Genomic DNA, 18,374 nt, shown 5'->3' with positions numbered 1-18,374 from the left:
TACTGGCAGTTCTGGTACTGGTACTTGCCAAAAATTTTACCATCACTAACAGTACAGGTGCAAAAAAAAGTACTAAGTACTGACTCAGTACTCAGTACATGAATATAAACAATGTAAACCTTCTCAGTGTTGAATTTTTCCTAACACTTTTCAACTATCTTTAGTCAACCTTGATTGAGGCATAGCCAAATGGAGACTGGTGAGTATGACATAAGAAATTGATGCCCAAGTGCAGACTAACTAACTCTCATGGAGAAAATGCCCGGGAACGCATCACTTAACTCACTCTCAGCCTCCACTCCTGATGGTCCTCATAAGCAAGCCATCAGGCACGTACCCTATCCATCCCATAGGGGGAAAAAAAGTCACTTACCGAAGGTTGTCGATTTCTGACTGCAACTCTGCCTCACTCTGCTCAAACTCCTCCTTCCTGGCTTGTATATTGCTGCGTTCTCTCTCCACGCGCTTCATGAGGAGTGACAACACTGCCTCAGCCTGGTGGTCATGGAACTCAACCACATTCTTGAACTCTGTGACGCAGGAAAACACATTAACAGTAAAAGTTTCAATGATAACTGTTAGAGCCCAAGGCAATTTGACAGGATTGAGTGGCAAAAAAAGGTTAAACAGCAAAACTGTTTAATAACAAACCACCTATTCTCATATGATTGTACAGAAATAGGATGAATTACAGTCATGACTACCTTCTCAACTCCAAAAATATTCCTTAACCCTTTCGTTGCTAAACGCTTGCAGCGGGCGTTAGGCGTATTTGCTGCTGGCACTAAACGCTCGCTGCGACCTCCAGCCGCACTCAAATCTCCCGCGTATGAGAGTGTTCCAACACTAATTCTCACAACACAGGATTGCCAATTGAGTGGGTTCTTCACTCAATTTGGTGGAAAATCATGTCAGCCCAGCGCAGAGAATTTACAGACGAGCAACTGGTGGATGTTAATTGCTGACCAATATAGCGACATTTCTGCATAGCTCCACCTATCACATGACTGATATTTTGACCAAATAGTTGTAAATTTTGCAGTTGACAATACTGCCCTGCCAGCACCCCATCATCAAGAGATCTACAGTAGTTGCCTTACGGCTGACCGTCGCACACGTATAAATGTATGTCTTCACAGGCAACACCCCCTGAACGTGCTTGTACTTTCGCAGGAGAGGCTTACATTACTGAATCGTATAGATCTTGGCCTCCTCTTTCCAATGGTGTTTTGATTTTTTAGCTGTGATGAATAGTTTTTGAGATACAGAGGTTAAGAGACTGAACACTAGCGTCACTTGCTGGTGGCGCTAAAAGCTTGCTGCGAGCGCCAGTCGCACTCACAGCAAAAAACACCCCCTGAACATGCCTGTACGTTCACAGGAGAGGCTTACATAACCGAATCTTATAGATCTTGGCCTCCTCTTTCCAATGGTGTTTTTGTTTTGTAACTGTGATGAATAGTTTTTGAGATATAGCAGTTAAAAGAGATCCCCTTCCCCCGCTGGGGTGCTCGAGCGCACCTGAGGGGATAGTCTCGTTGCGAGCGCTAAGCAATGAAAGGGTTAATAAGGGAACAATATCAATTTTCTTGCATGTTTCTGGGAAGCTCGAGGCATGGTAGCTACTTCACCTTGGTAAAGGGAAGAGAAATGTTCTCTCTCTCTCTCTCTCTCTCTCTCTCTCTCTCTCTCTCTCTCTCTCTCTCTCTCTCTCTCTTCTCTTCTCTTCTCTGCAGTTGGAGCGGCAAGATCTTGGAGGCTGCTTCACGGCACTGTTCGAGACTTTAGAGCAAAAAATGACTCACGCGTTCACACCCCGACCACTTAGATATAGATAGTTGTCATGCGGCCAACACTTCACTAAATTGTAAAACAACTAACAACTCCGTTTCTCGAGTTATAACAAATGACAATTTAAGGGTTCTTAGCTTTAACGCTTGAAGCTTAAGAAATAAGATTGATGAATTGCAGTGCCTAACTAAAACAGAGGACTTTGATGTAATTGCCATAACTGAGAGATTTATTGACACTGCTAATAATGACTTAATTTCTGAATATAATATAGATGATTTTATATTTTTCAATAAAGACCGAGTTAATCGTAGAGGTGAAGGAGTGGCTCGTTACGTCAAAAGTAGCTTACGGCCCGTTGATAAAACACCAGAGGACAGTACTGAAGAACACTTGAGCGTGAGTACAAATACCGATCAATTAAAAATCAACATATCCGTCACTTATAGGCCTCCAGGCCAATCCAGCGAGGATGATGAAATAATGTACAGTACCCTCTCAAGTTTTGCGCTATCCGAGTTTCGCGATCCTCGAGTTTAGCGCTTAGTCTTAAATTCTTACCATCACGACTTTCGTGCATTACCACCACGAGTTTCACGTTGCTTTGACATGTTCGGGTCACATCTACTTACCGTCGGCATCATGCGTGCTACCTTAAAAGGCGGTGTCCAACCACTGGGGCTATGGGCAACCGCGGTTGCCCGTATGCCCAACCAGGAGCAAGTTAATTGTTGGTTGTCCGTATGAATGGAATACGGTTGTGAGTACGACCATGGGTATGTGGGTACCGAACGGCTGCATGTAAACAAACAGACAACAGTAGTGGCTGAGGAGTGAGGAGCAGTGGAAGATGGCCCACCAAGAGACTCGTAAAATGGACTGGTAGAGCTGCTTTGCTTACTACTTGATTAACAAGATAAGAGAACACCCCGTGATGGGGAACCACAGTCCAAAAAACTTTTTTCTCGAGTCTATGAAAATTGTAGATCTCCCGGTGTTGTTTTCCTTTTCTTTTTCTTTTGACCTGAAATGCATGGCAGCGACGGTGAAAAGTAATAGTGAAAAATAGCAGAAGGGCATAGAAAAGCAAAATCAGGGAAAGAGAAGAACAGAAAACACCTAAGTTCAGGGTGAAGTGTATGAGTGCGCACTGTGAAGTATATAAGGGCCGCTTTCACAATCACTGTTTGTTTTGATCGTTACCAATGGCAGCGATCGACACTATAGTTTTCCACGTGAAATTGGCCTATGGGGTAGTGGCGGCTGCAGAGAAAGCGACAGGCGTTGAGAGCGTGCGGTAAGGTGCAGGGCAAGGCTAACCCCGCAGCCGCCACGAGGTGCCGTTGTAAAGGCAATACCTCCGACACCATCACATCACATCACTACCCATCGGCCAGTTTCACGTGGAAATACTAGAGCGGCGATCGCCGCCATTGGCAGTGATCAATACAAACAAAATGACTGTGAAAGCGGCCCTAAGTGCATGTTGTGAAGTATAAAAGTGTGGAGAAGGAGGACCTAAGAAGCAACACAAAGCATTACAGGTCAAAAGAAGAAGAAGAAGGACCACTATACACTGGCCGGTGTTGCGAGAAATATCAGCATTAAAAGTGTTAATTTGCCTGAATTTGTTCTTTTTAGTCCGCTTGTGGTCTTTGAGAGCGGTGAGGGAAATATGGAAGCAGTAAGCAAGTTGAACCTCTGCGAGCTATTTTGCGATTGCGGCGTCAGTTGACGTTCAATAGGCATGAAAAGTCAATCATGATGTTAGTGATTTGATGATATATAACAGAAAGAGTTAGCAGATTAAACCATAACACACAGAAAACTACCAGAAGCTATAGGTTTGTCCAACTGTCCCACGGGTGACCGCGAGCAACCGCCCTTACATTAGCAGACGACACCACGTGGATCACAAGCGTGTATTCAGAACTGCCAGCCAATTGTAAGGCAGCTGCCTTTAACTGCGGTTTCAAAACAACCTGTTCTCACTTCTCATTTTCTGCCTATTAACAAGGCACGTATTTTGAGATAACAAGAGAGTAAAGTCAAAAAAATTGTGATAACAAGGGAGTCAAGTCAAGAAAAAAAGTTATTTTTTTCCACAGGCCGGAACCAATAAGCACTTTTTCATGTATTTCAATACCTCGAGTTCCACGATCCTCGAGTTTAGCGCCATACCTTCGGAATGAAGCAAGCGTGAAACTCGAGAGGGTACTGTATGACGTTTTGCAAAGAACTCTCCGAAACAGTGATGCATTGATTTTGGGCAATTTTAATTTAGCACATATAGACTGGCAGACACTCACGGGATCTGAGGGGGAATCGCACAGGATGTTAGACTTCATTGAAAATAACTGCCTTAGCCAAATGGTTAGCGAACCAACGCACGATAATAATATTCTTGATCTTGTATTAGTAACCCAAGAGAACTTAGTTGACAATGTCAGCGTTGGCGAACACCTCGGATCATGCGATCATACACTGGTACGTCTCAACATAAGAGCTCAAACAAGGATTGCAGAGAATAAGGTATTGGTTCCAAATTTTAAAAGAGCTGATTTTGAAAGAATAAGACTGTCATTAACGAACTTTCAATTACTATCCAACATCGACATCGAAGAATCTTGCCAAGAATTTAAAGCTCGATTACTAACTAAACAAAATAAATCCGTGCAATCTTGTGAAAAGCGCTGAAAAGTTAAAAACCCTCCGTGGTATAATAATGAAATCAAACTTGCTCTCCAAAAGAGGAACTTGTTATATAGGCAAAAAACTGATAACTCTACCGAAAATAGTACACGGTAATACGAAGCCAGACGACAAGTCAAAAGTTTAATCAAGCAGGCGAAACGGAGGCACGAAGTAAACATTGCGGTAAATTGCAAGTCAGATCCTAAAAGTTTTTTTAGATATATAAACAACAAAAAAGAGATTCGAAGTGGGATTGGCCCATTAACAGATAATTCGGGAAATATCGTGACAGACAGCCAACGCATAGCGGACACTTTGAATTCTTATTCCACCTCGGTTTTTAATAGTAATTCTACCGATACTGCTGCTGTTCCTAACACTACTGAAAATCCCAGTCATTCCCTCCCTGACTTTGAAATCAGTACAGATTAGGTTCTCAAAGCACTGCAGTCACTTAAAACTAACAAAAGTCCAGGACCTGATAAAATATATCCAAAATTACTTAAAGAAATATCAAGAGATACTCAGACCTATAATAATGCTGTTTAACATGTCTTTGCACCATGGTATCGTTCCTAGTGATTGGAAAATGGCTAACGTAACACCCATTTTAAAAAAAGGCAACAGAAAATTACTGGATATTTACAGGCCAGTCAGCTTAACTTCATGAGACAATAATTTGAGATAAAGTAGTTAACTACCTAGAATGTAATTCGCTAATCCTGGACTCGCAACATGGTTTCCGTAACAACAGATCTTGTTTGTCGAATCTATTAACGTTCTATAACGAGCTTTTTGCAATCTATGATGTTTCTAAATCACTTGATATTATTTATTTGGACTTCCAGAAGGCATTTGATAAAGTCCTACATTACAAGTTGCTTCATAAAATCAAGGAAATAGGCATCGGGGGTAAGCTTCACGAATGGATCAAGCACTGGCTAAGCAATAGAAAGCAAAGAGTTGTAATTAATGGAGTGACCTCTGAGTGGATGCCAGTCACTAGTGGTGCCCCCCAAGCCTCTGTCCTGGGACCCGTTCTCTTCGTCATTTACATCAACGACATTGACCTTGGTCTCAATAATTTCATTAGTAAATTTGCGGACGACACGAAAATCGGCAATGTGGTACTTACAGAATGTGACAGGCGGAGCCTACAAGAAGATTTGCGTAAAATATCAGATTGGTCAGTAAAATGGGAAATGCTTTTTAATATAAACAGGTGCCAGATTCTGCAGGTTGGATCTAGAAATATAAAGGCCTATGAAATGTGCGGTGTTGAAGTTAAAAGCATTCACTCGGTCAAAGATCTTGGCGTCACAGTCGTGTCTAACCTCAAGTTTTCCCAGCAGTGCAACGAGTCCGTTAAAAAAGCAAACAGGATGATGGGTTTGATTAAGAGAAATTTTTCATTCAAGAATAAAGATGTTATACTACCTTTGTATAATAGTTTCGTCAGACCTCATTTGGAGTATGCCGTGCAGTTTTGGTCTCCCCACCATGCGAAAGACATTGCTAAATTAGAAGGTGTTCAGCGTAGAGCAACCAAGATGATTCCTTCATTACGAAACAAACTCTACGAGGAAAGGCTGTCACATCTAAACCTGTTTTCTCTTGAAAATGACGCCTCACTGAATGAGTGCTTTAAAATACTTAACGGTTTTACCAACATGGATCCGACCAAACTGTTTGTGATGGATGATTCGACGCAAACGAGAAATAATGGCGCTAAACTCAAATGCAGACAAGTTCATTCAAATTGCACAAAATTCTTCTTCACTAATGCTGTCGTTCGAGATTGGAACAGATTACCACCATCAGTGGTACAGTGTAACTCGATTGCATCGTTTAAGAATAATCTTGACCGCTATCTCTAGCATAACAAATGTCACTTAGATTTAGGACAGACCACCTAGTTTGGGCCTAGATTGGCAATCCTATGTGTGAAAAATATTGTTGGAACACACATACGCAGGAGATTTGAGTGCAGCTGGAGCTTGCAGCGAGCTTTTAGCACCACCAGCAAATGCGCTACTACTCACTGCAAGCGTTTCGCAGGGAAAGGGTTAAAATAACTTGCATGGAGGTGGCAAGGGCAAAGCGGTGGTGGAGAGGCATTGAGGGCAGCGGCGCTGGTAAACAAAGCCAAGCATGATGTGCACTATGTACCTTCCAGTGCCCCTACAAATACTACTGTGTTTATTCAACATTTTCATCGCTTCTTTCTGTTTGTTTCTGTCTTTTGTTTTCTTTTCTTTGACTGACGGGGAGTGTCGGTGTGTGTGCAGAATTACATGGTTCAATGCACCACTTTCATCTATTTTTCAGCACCTTTTGATTTTTTTTACCAAATTTGCCTCAATGCTACCAAAAAATGATGAAAAGGGCCCTTGGCTGAATATTCCAAACCATTGAGATTTCTGAACTATTGGAGGCCAGATTATTAGACTTTTACGGTAAATATCTTTGTTTGGAAGGGCTGGCCTAAAAACACTTAGATACAAGATTACAAGAGTCTGCCTGCACATGGCGGCTCCTGTTGTCATCAATACTTACCAGTAAATGAAAACTCCTGGACAAGTTCAGCCATCTTAGTGTTTCTCCAAGTGATATCTTTCTGATGGTTTGTGTGAGTGGCCTCAAGCTCTCCCTGCTTCCTCTGTGTTCTTGCTGCCTCCTCCTGCATCTCATTCATCTCCCTGTCCACCTCTTGAGCCTTAGATGTAAGCTGAAACAGATTTTAAAAGAAATGTACAGAAGGATCCCAAATACCACATGATCAAACAGAAAATTAAATGAATGTTAAAAAATTTATTTTGTGTCAGGAGTTGGTCTTGAAAGAAATTAAGAACAGGTCTCTCTGGTTATACAATGGAGTGGAATCTTAAATGGTATAGAAAAATAAAAAGAAATACACAGAAAAAAATATGAGCATTGAGGAAAAAGTTAGGATAAGAGAAACTGTGAATGAAACAAAGCACAGAAATAAAGAAAGAAGTCAGGAAAAGAAAGTTATTTTAGGGAGCGTGCATAAAGACAGACCGAGAAAGTGATGGATCAGGAAGAGGAGAGCAAGTAAAAAGACACAACAACAGAGAAGAGAAGGAAACAAAAAAGCTTAGGTTAACCCTTTCACGCAACAAAAGATTAATAAGCTTCTCTTTCCGCTGCGACACCCATCTGGGGCTCTCTATGGGGCCTCACAGAATGGCCTGACTGTGCAGCAAAAATTTTTATCATGTTAGCGATTTCACCCACAAGTATTCTTTTCTCCTGGCATTATTATATATCGTTGGTTTTGGAAGAGATTATTCTGCTTTATGAAAAGAAAAAATATCAAGAAATGCAAATAAATACCAAAGTTTACCAACTCCGAAAAAAACATTGATTAAAGATAAATAAGAAATGCTTACGTTCACCACCTCGTAGCTCGAAACTTCCTGAATCACCTTTTTATGATTTATATGCCAATGAAAGGGGATTGTTATGAGGATTCCAACGCTATCATTGGGATTTTCAGACGACCAGTAGTTCTTGAGAAAATGGAGGAAAACTATATTTTTCTATCTATTCCGTTCTCTCCAGATTTAAAAGGTGATAAAAGTGAGAATAGGACCAAACAAAATAGACATTTTAAGTGTTCTACTACAGTTGAAATGCAGTGAAAAATTGACAGTAATAGTGACATATGTGCCCCCCACACAGCATGCTTAACCCGGTAGCAGCGACGGGCCAAATTTGTGGCTTTACCGTGTAGCAGCGATGGGCCAAATTTGTGGCTTTACCGTGTAGCAGCGATGGGCCAAATTTGTGGCTTTACCGTGTAGCAGCGATGGGCCAAATTTGTGCCATGATATAAACCCCCAAAAATAGATGATACATAAACAGATCACAAATACTTTGATATATATTATGAAATGGTTTGTGTGAGGGGTGATTTTTTCTCATTTTTCTCGCTTGGAGGGACCATTAAGAAACGTGATCCCCGCTGCTACCGGGTTAACAAGTAAAATAAATTTATAACAACCTGTTAACCCTTTCATTGCTAATCGCTCGCAATGAGACTATCCCCCCGGGCACACTAAGGCAGCCCAGCGGGGGAAGGGGGTCTCTTTTAACCACTGTATCTCAAAAAAACAAAACCACCATTGGAGAGAGGAGGCCAAGATCTATAAGATTCGGTTATGGAAGCCTCTCCTGTGAACGTACAGGCACGTTAAGGGGGCGTTACTTGTGATGACATACATTTGTCTGTGCACAATGGTCAGCCATATTGAGGCAACTACTGAGTAGATCTCTTGATGGGGTGCTGCCAGGGTAGTATTGCCAATTGCAAAACTTACAACTATTTGGTCAAAAAATCAGTCAGGTGATGGGTGAAGGTATGCAAACATGCCGCTATATTGAACAACAACATCCACCAGTTACTCGTCCGTAGATTTTCCACGCTTTTCTGCGGTAGGCTAATATGATTTTCCACAAAATTTAGTGGAAAACCCACTGAATTGGCAATGCTGAGGGGTGAGAAATAGTGTTGGAACACTCTCATATGTAGGAAATTTGAATGCGACTGGCGCTCGCAGCGAGGATTTAGCACCACCGGCAAGTTACACTAGTCCTCGCTGCGAGTATTTAGCAACGAAAGGGTTAAAAGGTATAAGTAAAGCATTAGAGGATAACATTAGAAATAGCAAAATGTAATTCTAACAGTTAGAGGATAACATTAGAAATAGCAAAATGTAATTCTAACAGTTAGAGGATAACATTAGAAATAGCAAAATGTAGTTCTAACAAAATACTTTAACTGTAAAAATGTCAAATGGGAAAAGTTTGAAGTGGAAGGTGAAGAAAATACATGGGGAGCTAAAGTATTAAAATTGGCCACAGAAAACCTCATGACACAGTGCGCAAGGGAAGAGACGAGATTTAGAGGAGAGGATGAACCAGCAAGATCGGACAATTTTTACCAAAGGGATAGACTTATTAAGTGAGGTACACCATGAGAGCACACCGGGAAAAAGTGACCATGAAGTATTACAAATAGAAATAGATGAAGAATGTCAAGAGATTGGATTAGAGAACCATAGAGAGAACAGAAGATATTGCAATACAGTTAGGTATAATGATTTGCAAGCTGTTTTTGGTACTATACATTGGTCAGAAATAAAAAAGTTGAGAAAAGTACAACAAAAATATGGCTACTTCCTTGAAATTTAAAATGAAGATGTAAGAAAGTGGGTACTTTTCTATGTGATTAAGAAAAGAGGGAAAAAAAAGTGGTTTAGTACAATATGTCTGGAGGCAAAGAAAAAGAAACCATGGAGAAACTTCAAAAGGCGAAGGAATGCCACAAATAGGGAAACCTATAAGAAATGATTACACCAAAGTGAGGAGAGGAAAAAAAGTATGAAAAGAATATAATAGAAAAATGTAAGGAGGACCCAAAACTTTTTTTATAGACATACATGAAATTAAGGAATAAAGAATCTGTGAATACAATCAAAGTGGGTGACAAAGTCTATGAGGTTGCAAAGGAATCCTGTGAAATATTAAACAAAACCTCTCAGAAAGTGTTTACCCAAGAGACAGAATTTGAAGAGAGAGATAAGGAGAGAATCGTCAACAGAATGGAAAACATAAAGTGGATAAAGAAGAAATACTGGGGCTATTGAAATCACTAGATGGTAAGAAGGCAATGGGTCCAGATGAAATATCAGGCCAAGTACTGAAAGAGTGCAGTGAACAGTTACTAGAACCAATTCATGACATTATTAGTTGCTCCATTAAGACAGAAGTCCCAGTGCAATGCAAGAGGGGACATGTGGTTCCACTATATAAGAGAGAAAATAAGCAACTATAGACCTGTTTCCATAACATAACAATTCTAATGTGCAAACTGTGTGAGATGGTAATTAAAAGACAGTGCATGAACCATCTAAAAAGAGAGAAGATAAGAAACGAAAGTCAACTTGGATTTAGACATGGTAAATCTTGTGTCACAAATTTAATATGTATTTATTCAAGAATAACAGACATAGTACAGGAGAGAAATGGATGGGTAGACTGCATATTTTTGGACCTAAAAGAGGCATTTGATAAAGTTCCACATAAAATATTGCTGTGGAAACTAGAACTTAGAGGATTAAGGAGGAAATTGAAATAGATGAAAAATTGCATAGCCAACAGAGAAATAAGAACCTTGTTGAAAGATAAAAAATTGGATTGGAGAAAGGTCACAAAAGGAGTGCCACAGGGATCAGTGTTAGTGGCAATAATGTTTTTAATATACATAAATGATATGCTATAGAGCTATAGAGGTATAAGTCTCCTGAGTATACCCGGATTTTTTTTTTTTTTTTTTTTTTTTTTTTTTTTTTTTACAACAAAGGAGGCAGCTCAAGGGCACAAAAAATAAATAAATAGATAAAATAAAATAAAAAAAAGCCTGCTAATCGCTGCTCCCATATAAGAATCAGAAGAGGTGGCCAAAAGCAAGGTCAAACTTGGGAGGAGAGGTGTCCTGATACCCTCCTCTTGAAAGAGTTCAAGTCATTGGCAGGAGGAAATACAGATGAAGGAAGATTGTTCCAGAGTTTACCAGCATGAGGGATGAAAGAGTGAAGATGCGGGTTAACTCTTGCATAAGGGGTTTGGACAGTATAGGGATGAGCATGAGTAGAAAGTCGTGTGCAGCGGGGCCGCGGGAGGGGGGGAGGCATGCAGTTAGCAAATTCAGAAGAGCACTCAGCGTGGAAATATCGATAGAAGATAGAAAGAGGCAACATCGCGGCGGAATTTAAGAGGTAGAAGACTATCAGTAGGAGGAGGAGAGCTGATGAGACGAAGAGCCTTAGCCTCCACTCTGTCCAGAAGAGCTGTGTGGGTGGAGCCCCCCCACACGTGAGATGCATACTCCATACGAGGGCGGACAAGGCCCCTGTATATGGATAGCAACTGCGTGGGGGAGAAGAACTGGCGGAGACGATACAGAACGCCCAGCCTCGAGGAAGCTGATTTAGCGAGAGAGGAGATATGAAGTTTCCAGTTGAGATTTTTAGTTAAGGATAGACCGAGGATGTTTAGTGTTGAAGGTGACAGCTGAGTGTTGTCGAAGAATAGAGGATAGGTGTTTGGAAGATTGTGTCGAGTCGGTAGGTGGAAAAATTGAGTTTTTGCGGCATTGAAGGACACAAGGTTCCTTCTGCCCCAATCGGAAATGATAGCAAGGTCTGAGGTTAAGCGTTCTGCAGCCTCCAGTCTGGAGTTGTGTACTTCTTGTTGAGAGGGTCTTCTATTGAAAGAAGTTGAATAATGCAGAGTGGAGTCATCGGCATATGAGTGGACAGGACAGTTTGTTATGGAAAGGTCATTGATGAATAACAGGAAGAGAGTGGGTGATAGGACAGAGCCCTGTGGAACGCCACTGTTGATAGATTTAGGGGATGAGCAGTGACCGTCTACCACCGCAGAGATAGAATGGCCGGAAAGGAAACTGGATATAAAGGAACAGAGAGAGTGATAGAATCCGAAAGAGGACAGTTTTGAAAGCAACAACTCTATCGAAGGCTTTCGGTATGTCTAGCGCAACAGAGAAAGGTTCACCGAAACGGCTAAGAGAAGATGACCAAGAGTCAGTTAAGAGAGGAAGAAGATCGCCATTAGAACGCCTCTTATGGAACCCATACTGGCGATGAAATAGAAGGTTAGAAGTGGAAAGTTGATTTTGAATCTTCCGGTTAAGGATTGACTCAAAAGCTTTAGATAGACAGGAAAGTAAAGCTATAGGGCGGTAGTTTGAGGGATTGGAACGGTCACCCTTCTTAGGCACAGGCTGTACAAAGGCATACTTCCAGCAGGAAGGAAAGATAGATGTTGATAGGCAGAGACGAAAGAGTTTGTCCGGGCAGGGTGTCAGCACAGAAGCACAGTTTTTAAGGACAATAGGAGGCACTCCATCAGGTCCATAAGCCTTCTGAGAGTTGAGGCCAGAGAGGGCATAGAAAACATCATTAGGAAGAATCTTAATAAAAGGCATAAAGGAGTCAGAGGGGGGATGAGTAGGATGAATATGCCCAGAATCATCTATGGTGGAGTTCTTACAGAAAGTTTGAGCGAAGAGTTCAGCCTTAGAGACAGATGAGACGGCAGTGCTGCCGTCAGGGTTAAGGAGAGGAGGAAAAGAGGAAGAAGTGAAATTGGAGGAGATATATTTGGCTAGATGCCAGAAGTCACGGGAAGAGTTAGAAGAAGCAAGGTGTTGACATTTTATATTTATAAAAGAAGTTTTGGTAAGTCAGAGAATAGATTTGGCACGATTCCAATATGTGGAAAAGTCATAATAGAGAGGGTCCAAAGACTTACAGAAGAGAAAATCAGTGAAGAACAAGGAGGCTTCAGGAAGGGAAGGGGATGTGTGGATCAGATATTTGCCTTCAGGATGGTAGTATAAAAAATAATAACAAAAGGAAAGAAACTATACGCTGCCTTCATGAATTTGAAAAAAGCTTATGACAGAGTTGATTGGATTGCATTGTGGGATGTTTTAAAGATTTATGGCGTGGGAGGAAAACTGCTTAGTGCAATAAAGTCTTTCTATGAGGATGCATCTGCATGTGTCAAAATTACTGGAGAAACAAGTGAACATTTTGAGATAAAAGTGGGCTTAAGACAAGGGTGCGTCATGTCACCATGGTTATTCAATATTTATATGGATGGTGTCATTAGAGAAATTAGGGGCAAAGTTGGAGAAGTTGGAGTAAGACTGTTCGATGAGGGAAGGAAGTGGGTGCTGAATTCAATACTGTTTGCTGATGACACAGTGCTCATTGCAGAAAATGAAAGTGACCTACAAAATTTGGTCAGTGTTTTTGATAGTGTCTGTAATAGGAGAAAGCTGAAAGTAAATATCAACAAAAGTAAAGTGATGGTTTGTGAGCAAAGTAGAAGTGAGGTTGTAGATTTTGTATGCCCATATAGAGTGGAAATTGAATGTGAAAAAGAATGCAAAATAATTTTGAATGGTGAAGAAATGGAGGAGGTCAATGAGTTTAAGTACCTTGGATCAGTGATGTGTAAGCATGGTGGTATGGAGGGAGAGATAAGAGAAAGGGCATTGCAAGGAAGAAGGGTGGTAGGGTCTTTGGGACGAATCATGAATGGCAGAAGTGTGAGCATGGAGGTAAAGAGGGATTTGAGAAATACAATAATAGTACCAACCCTCACATATACAAGTGAAACATGGGCCTGGAATGAAAGTCAGAGGTCTAGAGTGCAGGCAGTGGAAATGAGTTATTTGAGGAATGCTTGTGGTGTGAGTAGAATGGATGGAATGAGTAATGAAAGTGTGTACGAGCTTTTTGGAATGTGTCACAGGGGTGAAGGGAAGTGTGGAGTGGTGGAAGAAGTGAAGCGACAGACTTTAAAGTGGTTTGGCCACATGGAGCGAATGGAGGAGAGTAAGATGTGAGTGAGATAGAGGGAGGGAATGCTAGAGGACGACCTCCAGTGAAATGGAGGGATAGGGTGCAGGAGTACGTTAGGGAGAGGGGGGAGAGATCCTTAAGAAACTTTGAGCAGGCAAGGAGGGAGTGTCTGGATAGAGAAAGTTGGAAGTTCTTCTGCCGTGGCCATCCCCTGGTGGGAGCTCCTAGGAGCAGGCGTCGATGAAATGATGATGATGAAATGATATGCCAAAATAAAGTAATGAGTTACATGAGTATGTTTGCAAATGATGCCAAACTGCTTAGAAAAATAAGAAATGGGGATGATTGCAATATACTAAAAGAAAACTTAAATGAGACACATGAATGGAGTAAAAACGGGAAATGGATTTTAACAAAAAAAGTCACAATGGAAAAAAAGAAATAGACCATGTGGATTGTATAGGGTGGGAGGGCCAGTCATTAACACAATGAATGAAGAAAAAGACTTAAGAATTATAATACAAGATACACTGACACCTGAGGAAGATATTGAGGGTCACATAACTGTAGGCCCAATGAAGGGGACTTTGATCATTAATGAATTTCACAAAATCACGAGTTTCTGCTTTGGAGCCCCATGAATGTCAGGCAATAATTATACATGTATGTACTGTTGTAGCAGTCACCGCTCAAATTCCGTGTTCCTTCCCCTCAGTGACAATAAGAAAATGGGGCGTTGCAGCATAGACTCTGTTCATTTTTACTTTGTGTCAATGTTTTCGTTCGTGCTCCTGTCTCGCTGTTTCTTGTGCGTCTAATTGTTTATCTCGTTACTTGTTTATCTTCTACTGTCCGTCCATGTCCTCTTGTCGTCCATTCGTACACATTGTTCTACACATACACCCACACTTAAATGTTAACCTACACAAACACATACACAAACAAACACCTATCCTACGTGTTGTCCTTGTCGTAATGACCTTTGTGATTTTTGTCCAATAAAGTAACCCTGGCGGATATGACTTTCTCTATCCGTGAACCAATTAGCACTTAGAACACTTGCTACCACCAACACTGTCACCTCTCAAAAACTTAAGCATTTTTTGAAAATGGTTTGAGCAGTAAACAGATGTATCCAGGGAAAGATTATTATTACAGATTTCAAGTTAAAAAATGCAAACCAGTTAAAACACCACCTGTAGCATACTCACACATCACTTTCATCTGCATGAGCAATGCCAACCTAAGTGATTACACATTTGCCTTCAACCATACTTGTAAAAGATACAAAGTATAGATCTCTGTTGGCACAATGCTACCATTACAGTACAGATCTACTGCAACACAAAATAAATATCTACATGGATGGTGGAATTTTCACCAACTTAATGTTATGTAGATGAAAGCTCACCTCTCTTTGTTCCCTTTCAGCTCTCTCTAAGTTCTTCTGAAAGTCTTCAATCATTGCAAAAAGCTCCAAGTCAGAACAACTAAACTGTTCAGTTAGTTCTGCTCTCAGTTCTGCTTGAACTTCTCTGAGGGAATTCAGCTGGTGGTTTTTCCCAGCTAGTGGAAAAGAAATTATGGAATGATATCATGGTCATCAATACAAAACAACATTCACTATCACAGTAACTTAGGCCCCCATCTCACAATGACAACTCTCCTCCTGGAAGTCATGGTCAAGAAAGAACCAGAATGAAGTACATCAACATCAAAGAGAGATGGAAAACACTGAAAAAGGCCAATATCATGCAGTGGACTAATGGCAATGAACAATAACTAAAATTTTCATATCAAATTATTATTTCATCAAATGATAAAATCAGAAAATATAAAACAGTTCAATATTTCACTAAATTTTGAGATGTTATCACATTTTGAAAATTAGTATTTCAAACAGTACTATCAAAACTACATATCACATACTCAACTCTCCTTTGATGTGATCCAAATCTTTCTCCACCTTCATTATATCATTCATTTGCTGCTGGGCAGGTGACAACTCAAGCTCAATCTGCTGCTTTTCATCACTGAGGACCCTCTTCTGCTCCTTTTCTTTCTCCAAACCAGTTTGTTTGTCATTTACCTCTTGCTTTTTTTGCTGAAGTTCATCCAGGTGGGATTTCATAACACTTACCTCTGATGAAAAATAAAATAAAACACTTTATAAAAATTATAAGAACAACAATGTTATTCATCACATACAGCATCTCTGTGGTGCAGTGGTCAGAGTACATAACTACAAATCCGGGGGCCTGGCTGGCCCAGGCAGTCAGCGTGCAGCTCACCCAGCTGTTTAACCTCCTTTTTGGGCTGGCCAATAAATAAGTACCTGGGGAGGGTAAACTGTGGCAATCCGAGACTTCACATGGACAGTGTCCCAGAGTAATGGGTTCTTCCCTCTATAGTCTCAAAAGGCTGATGAAATGGAGATGAGCAAGGCAGCCATGCACACCAATAACATATGCACCTGACTTTGCCTAACCTTTTATATACAGCAGGTAAAAAAATTAAAAAAATGACAAGGTAGGTACCTTCCAAAACAGACTTAATCCACTCCCAGTGAGGTATATATGGGCAGGATTGTCATTGTAAAACTTGACCCCCAAAAAAAAAGAACCACTCTGCAAAAACAAACAAAATTCTTGTTTTTATGAGTTTATATATTTAACATGATTAAATTTTACATAAGACCGTAGTTATACATCATACTGATAAATGAATTCTACAGAACCCTCCTGTGTTTTGCGCTATCCGAGTTTCACAATCCTCGAGTTTCGCGTTTAATCCTAAATTCTTACCTCCCTGACTCTCACACATTATCGCCCCGAGTTTCGCGCTGCTTTGACACGTACGAGTCACACCAACCTACCGTCGGTGTCACATGCACTGCCTTTAAAGGCGGTGTCACACTGGCTGTTTTCCTCCAACCATTGGGAGTAGTGTGGCTTGTAATATGTATGGCGTGACTGGGTATGGTGTAGTGTGGTGTGGCTGGGTGTGATATAGATAGTGCTGTAGCTGAATGTGATGTGAGGTGTGATGTGGCTGAGTGTGGTATGGCATAGCTGGGTATGATATGTAGTGTGGTGTGGCTGGGTGTCATGTGTGAAGTGGTGTGATGGGGTGTGGTAGTAGGTGTGGTGTGACTGAGTTTAATTTGCCTACCACATTACTGCAGAGGAGGGGATGGGAGGGGGGGTGGCAACTCTGAGGGATTCCTGTAAGGACTATTGGTTTGCTGACTGACCTGTATAATGTGGAAAAGTGCTGCAAAGTGTAGGGGGCTTGTCTAGCTTCTTTCCAGTGAATGCGGGAGAGAGGCAGGGCTGTGTCCTTGCCCCATCGCTTTTCAACACATGTATTGATGGGGTACTAGGCAGAGTTGTGGACCAGAGTCATAGTGGAGCATCTATTGGCAATACCAGGGTCACTGACTTTGTTTTTGCCGATGATCCTTGCAGAATCCTTGCAGAGGTTTTGGTGATGGCTCTTGAGGCACTGCACAAGGAGGCAAAGCCCCTGGAAGTTCAGGTCTCCTGAGACAGGACCTAGGTACAGGTGTTTGGAGGTTTGCTAGATGAAACGGTATAGTCTGTCCATGCGTGTGGCGAGGACATTGAGATCTCAGATAATTTTGCATACCTTGGTAGCGTAGTTCAAAACAATGGTGGGTCTCGCCAGGAAGTCCTACGGCAGACTGGCCTGGCCCACAGTGCTATGGACTCACTCAGTACAAGTATATGGTGTTGTAGATACTTGTGTAGAAGGACAAAGATCCTGATCTTAAGGTCCCTTGTGCTCCCTGTCTTACTCTATGGCTGTGAGACATGGACACTAAATAGTGACTTGGAGAGGCAAATTGAAGATTTTGGTAATAAGTGTCAAGGATCATGGAATCATGGAATATAGCTGGAACGACTTTGTGTCAAACTGGTGGCTACTCCATGAGACTGATTCGGTATACATTACCTGAATAGTCCATCAACACCAACTCTGGCTATATGGGCATGTGGCATGCTACCCAGAAGCCGATCCTGCTCATCGGGTTGTCTCTGTAAGGGACAATCCTGAGTGGAGGAGGCCAAGGGGACACCCAAAGAGTTCATGACTTGAGTAAGTTGATAGATTTTGACAGGAGGTACTCGGGATGAGAAAGGGGCCAGCATGGGGACTTGCCCAGAAGGAACCCCAGACTTGGCGTCGTAGAGTGGGTGAGGCGATGAGCTCCCTGGCGCATGCCCCATTGATTGACTGAACCTTGCATGCAGCAATGGTCATAGCTTGGTAGAATTTACATTGAAAAAGGTAAAATGCAAGAATTCATTCATGAATAGGGTAGTGGATGAATGAAATTAACCCTCTCGCGCACAGTAAGTTTCCAGTAAGTTTCTCTTCCACTCACCATGCATCTCTCAGGCCCGACCAGCCTTTTTTTGCCGCCGCGAAACTCTATATTCCCGT

The 18,374-nt window shown here is 41.4% G+C and overlaps 1 protein-coding gene across 3 annotated transcripts in view; it reads right to left on the bottom strand.

The window, feature by feature from the left end:
- Positions 1-18,374, bottom strand: part of LOC126984303 (DNA repair protein RAD50-like) — a 175,944-nt gene that overhangs the window by 135,467 nt on the left and 22,103 nt on the right. For all 3 annotated transcript variants that reach the window (XM_050837928.1, XM_050837929.1, XM_050837927.1), the window contains exons 6-9: positions 15,837-16,049; positions 15,319-15,473; positions 7,042-7,213; positions 374-530 (exon numbers count right to left, since the gene is read on the bottom strand). In XM_050837928.1, coding sequence (XP_050693885.1) covers positions 374-530; positions 7,042-7,213; positions 15,319-15,473; positions 15,837-16,049 — 697 coding nt within the window. The remainder of the gene's footprint in view (positions 1-373; positions 531-7,041; positions 7,214-15,318; positions 15,474-15,836; positions 16,050-18,374) is intronic.

Source organism: Eriocheir sinensis, chromosome 56 (genome assembly GCF_024679095.1).
Source record: "Eriocheir sinensis breed Jianghai 21 chromosome 56, ASM2467909v1, whole genome shotgun sequence".
Classification (NCBI taxonomy): Eukaryota; Metazoa; Arthropoda; class Malacostraca; order Decapoda; family Varunidae; genus Eriocheir; species Eriocheir sinensis.
The sequence above is the reverse complement of the archived record's forward strand: the minus strand, read 5'-3'. Positions and strand labels throughout refer to the sequence as shown.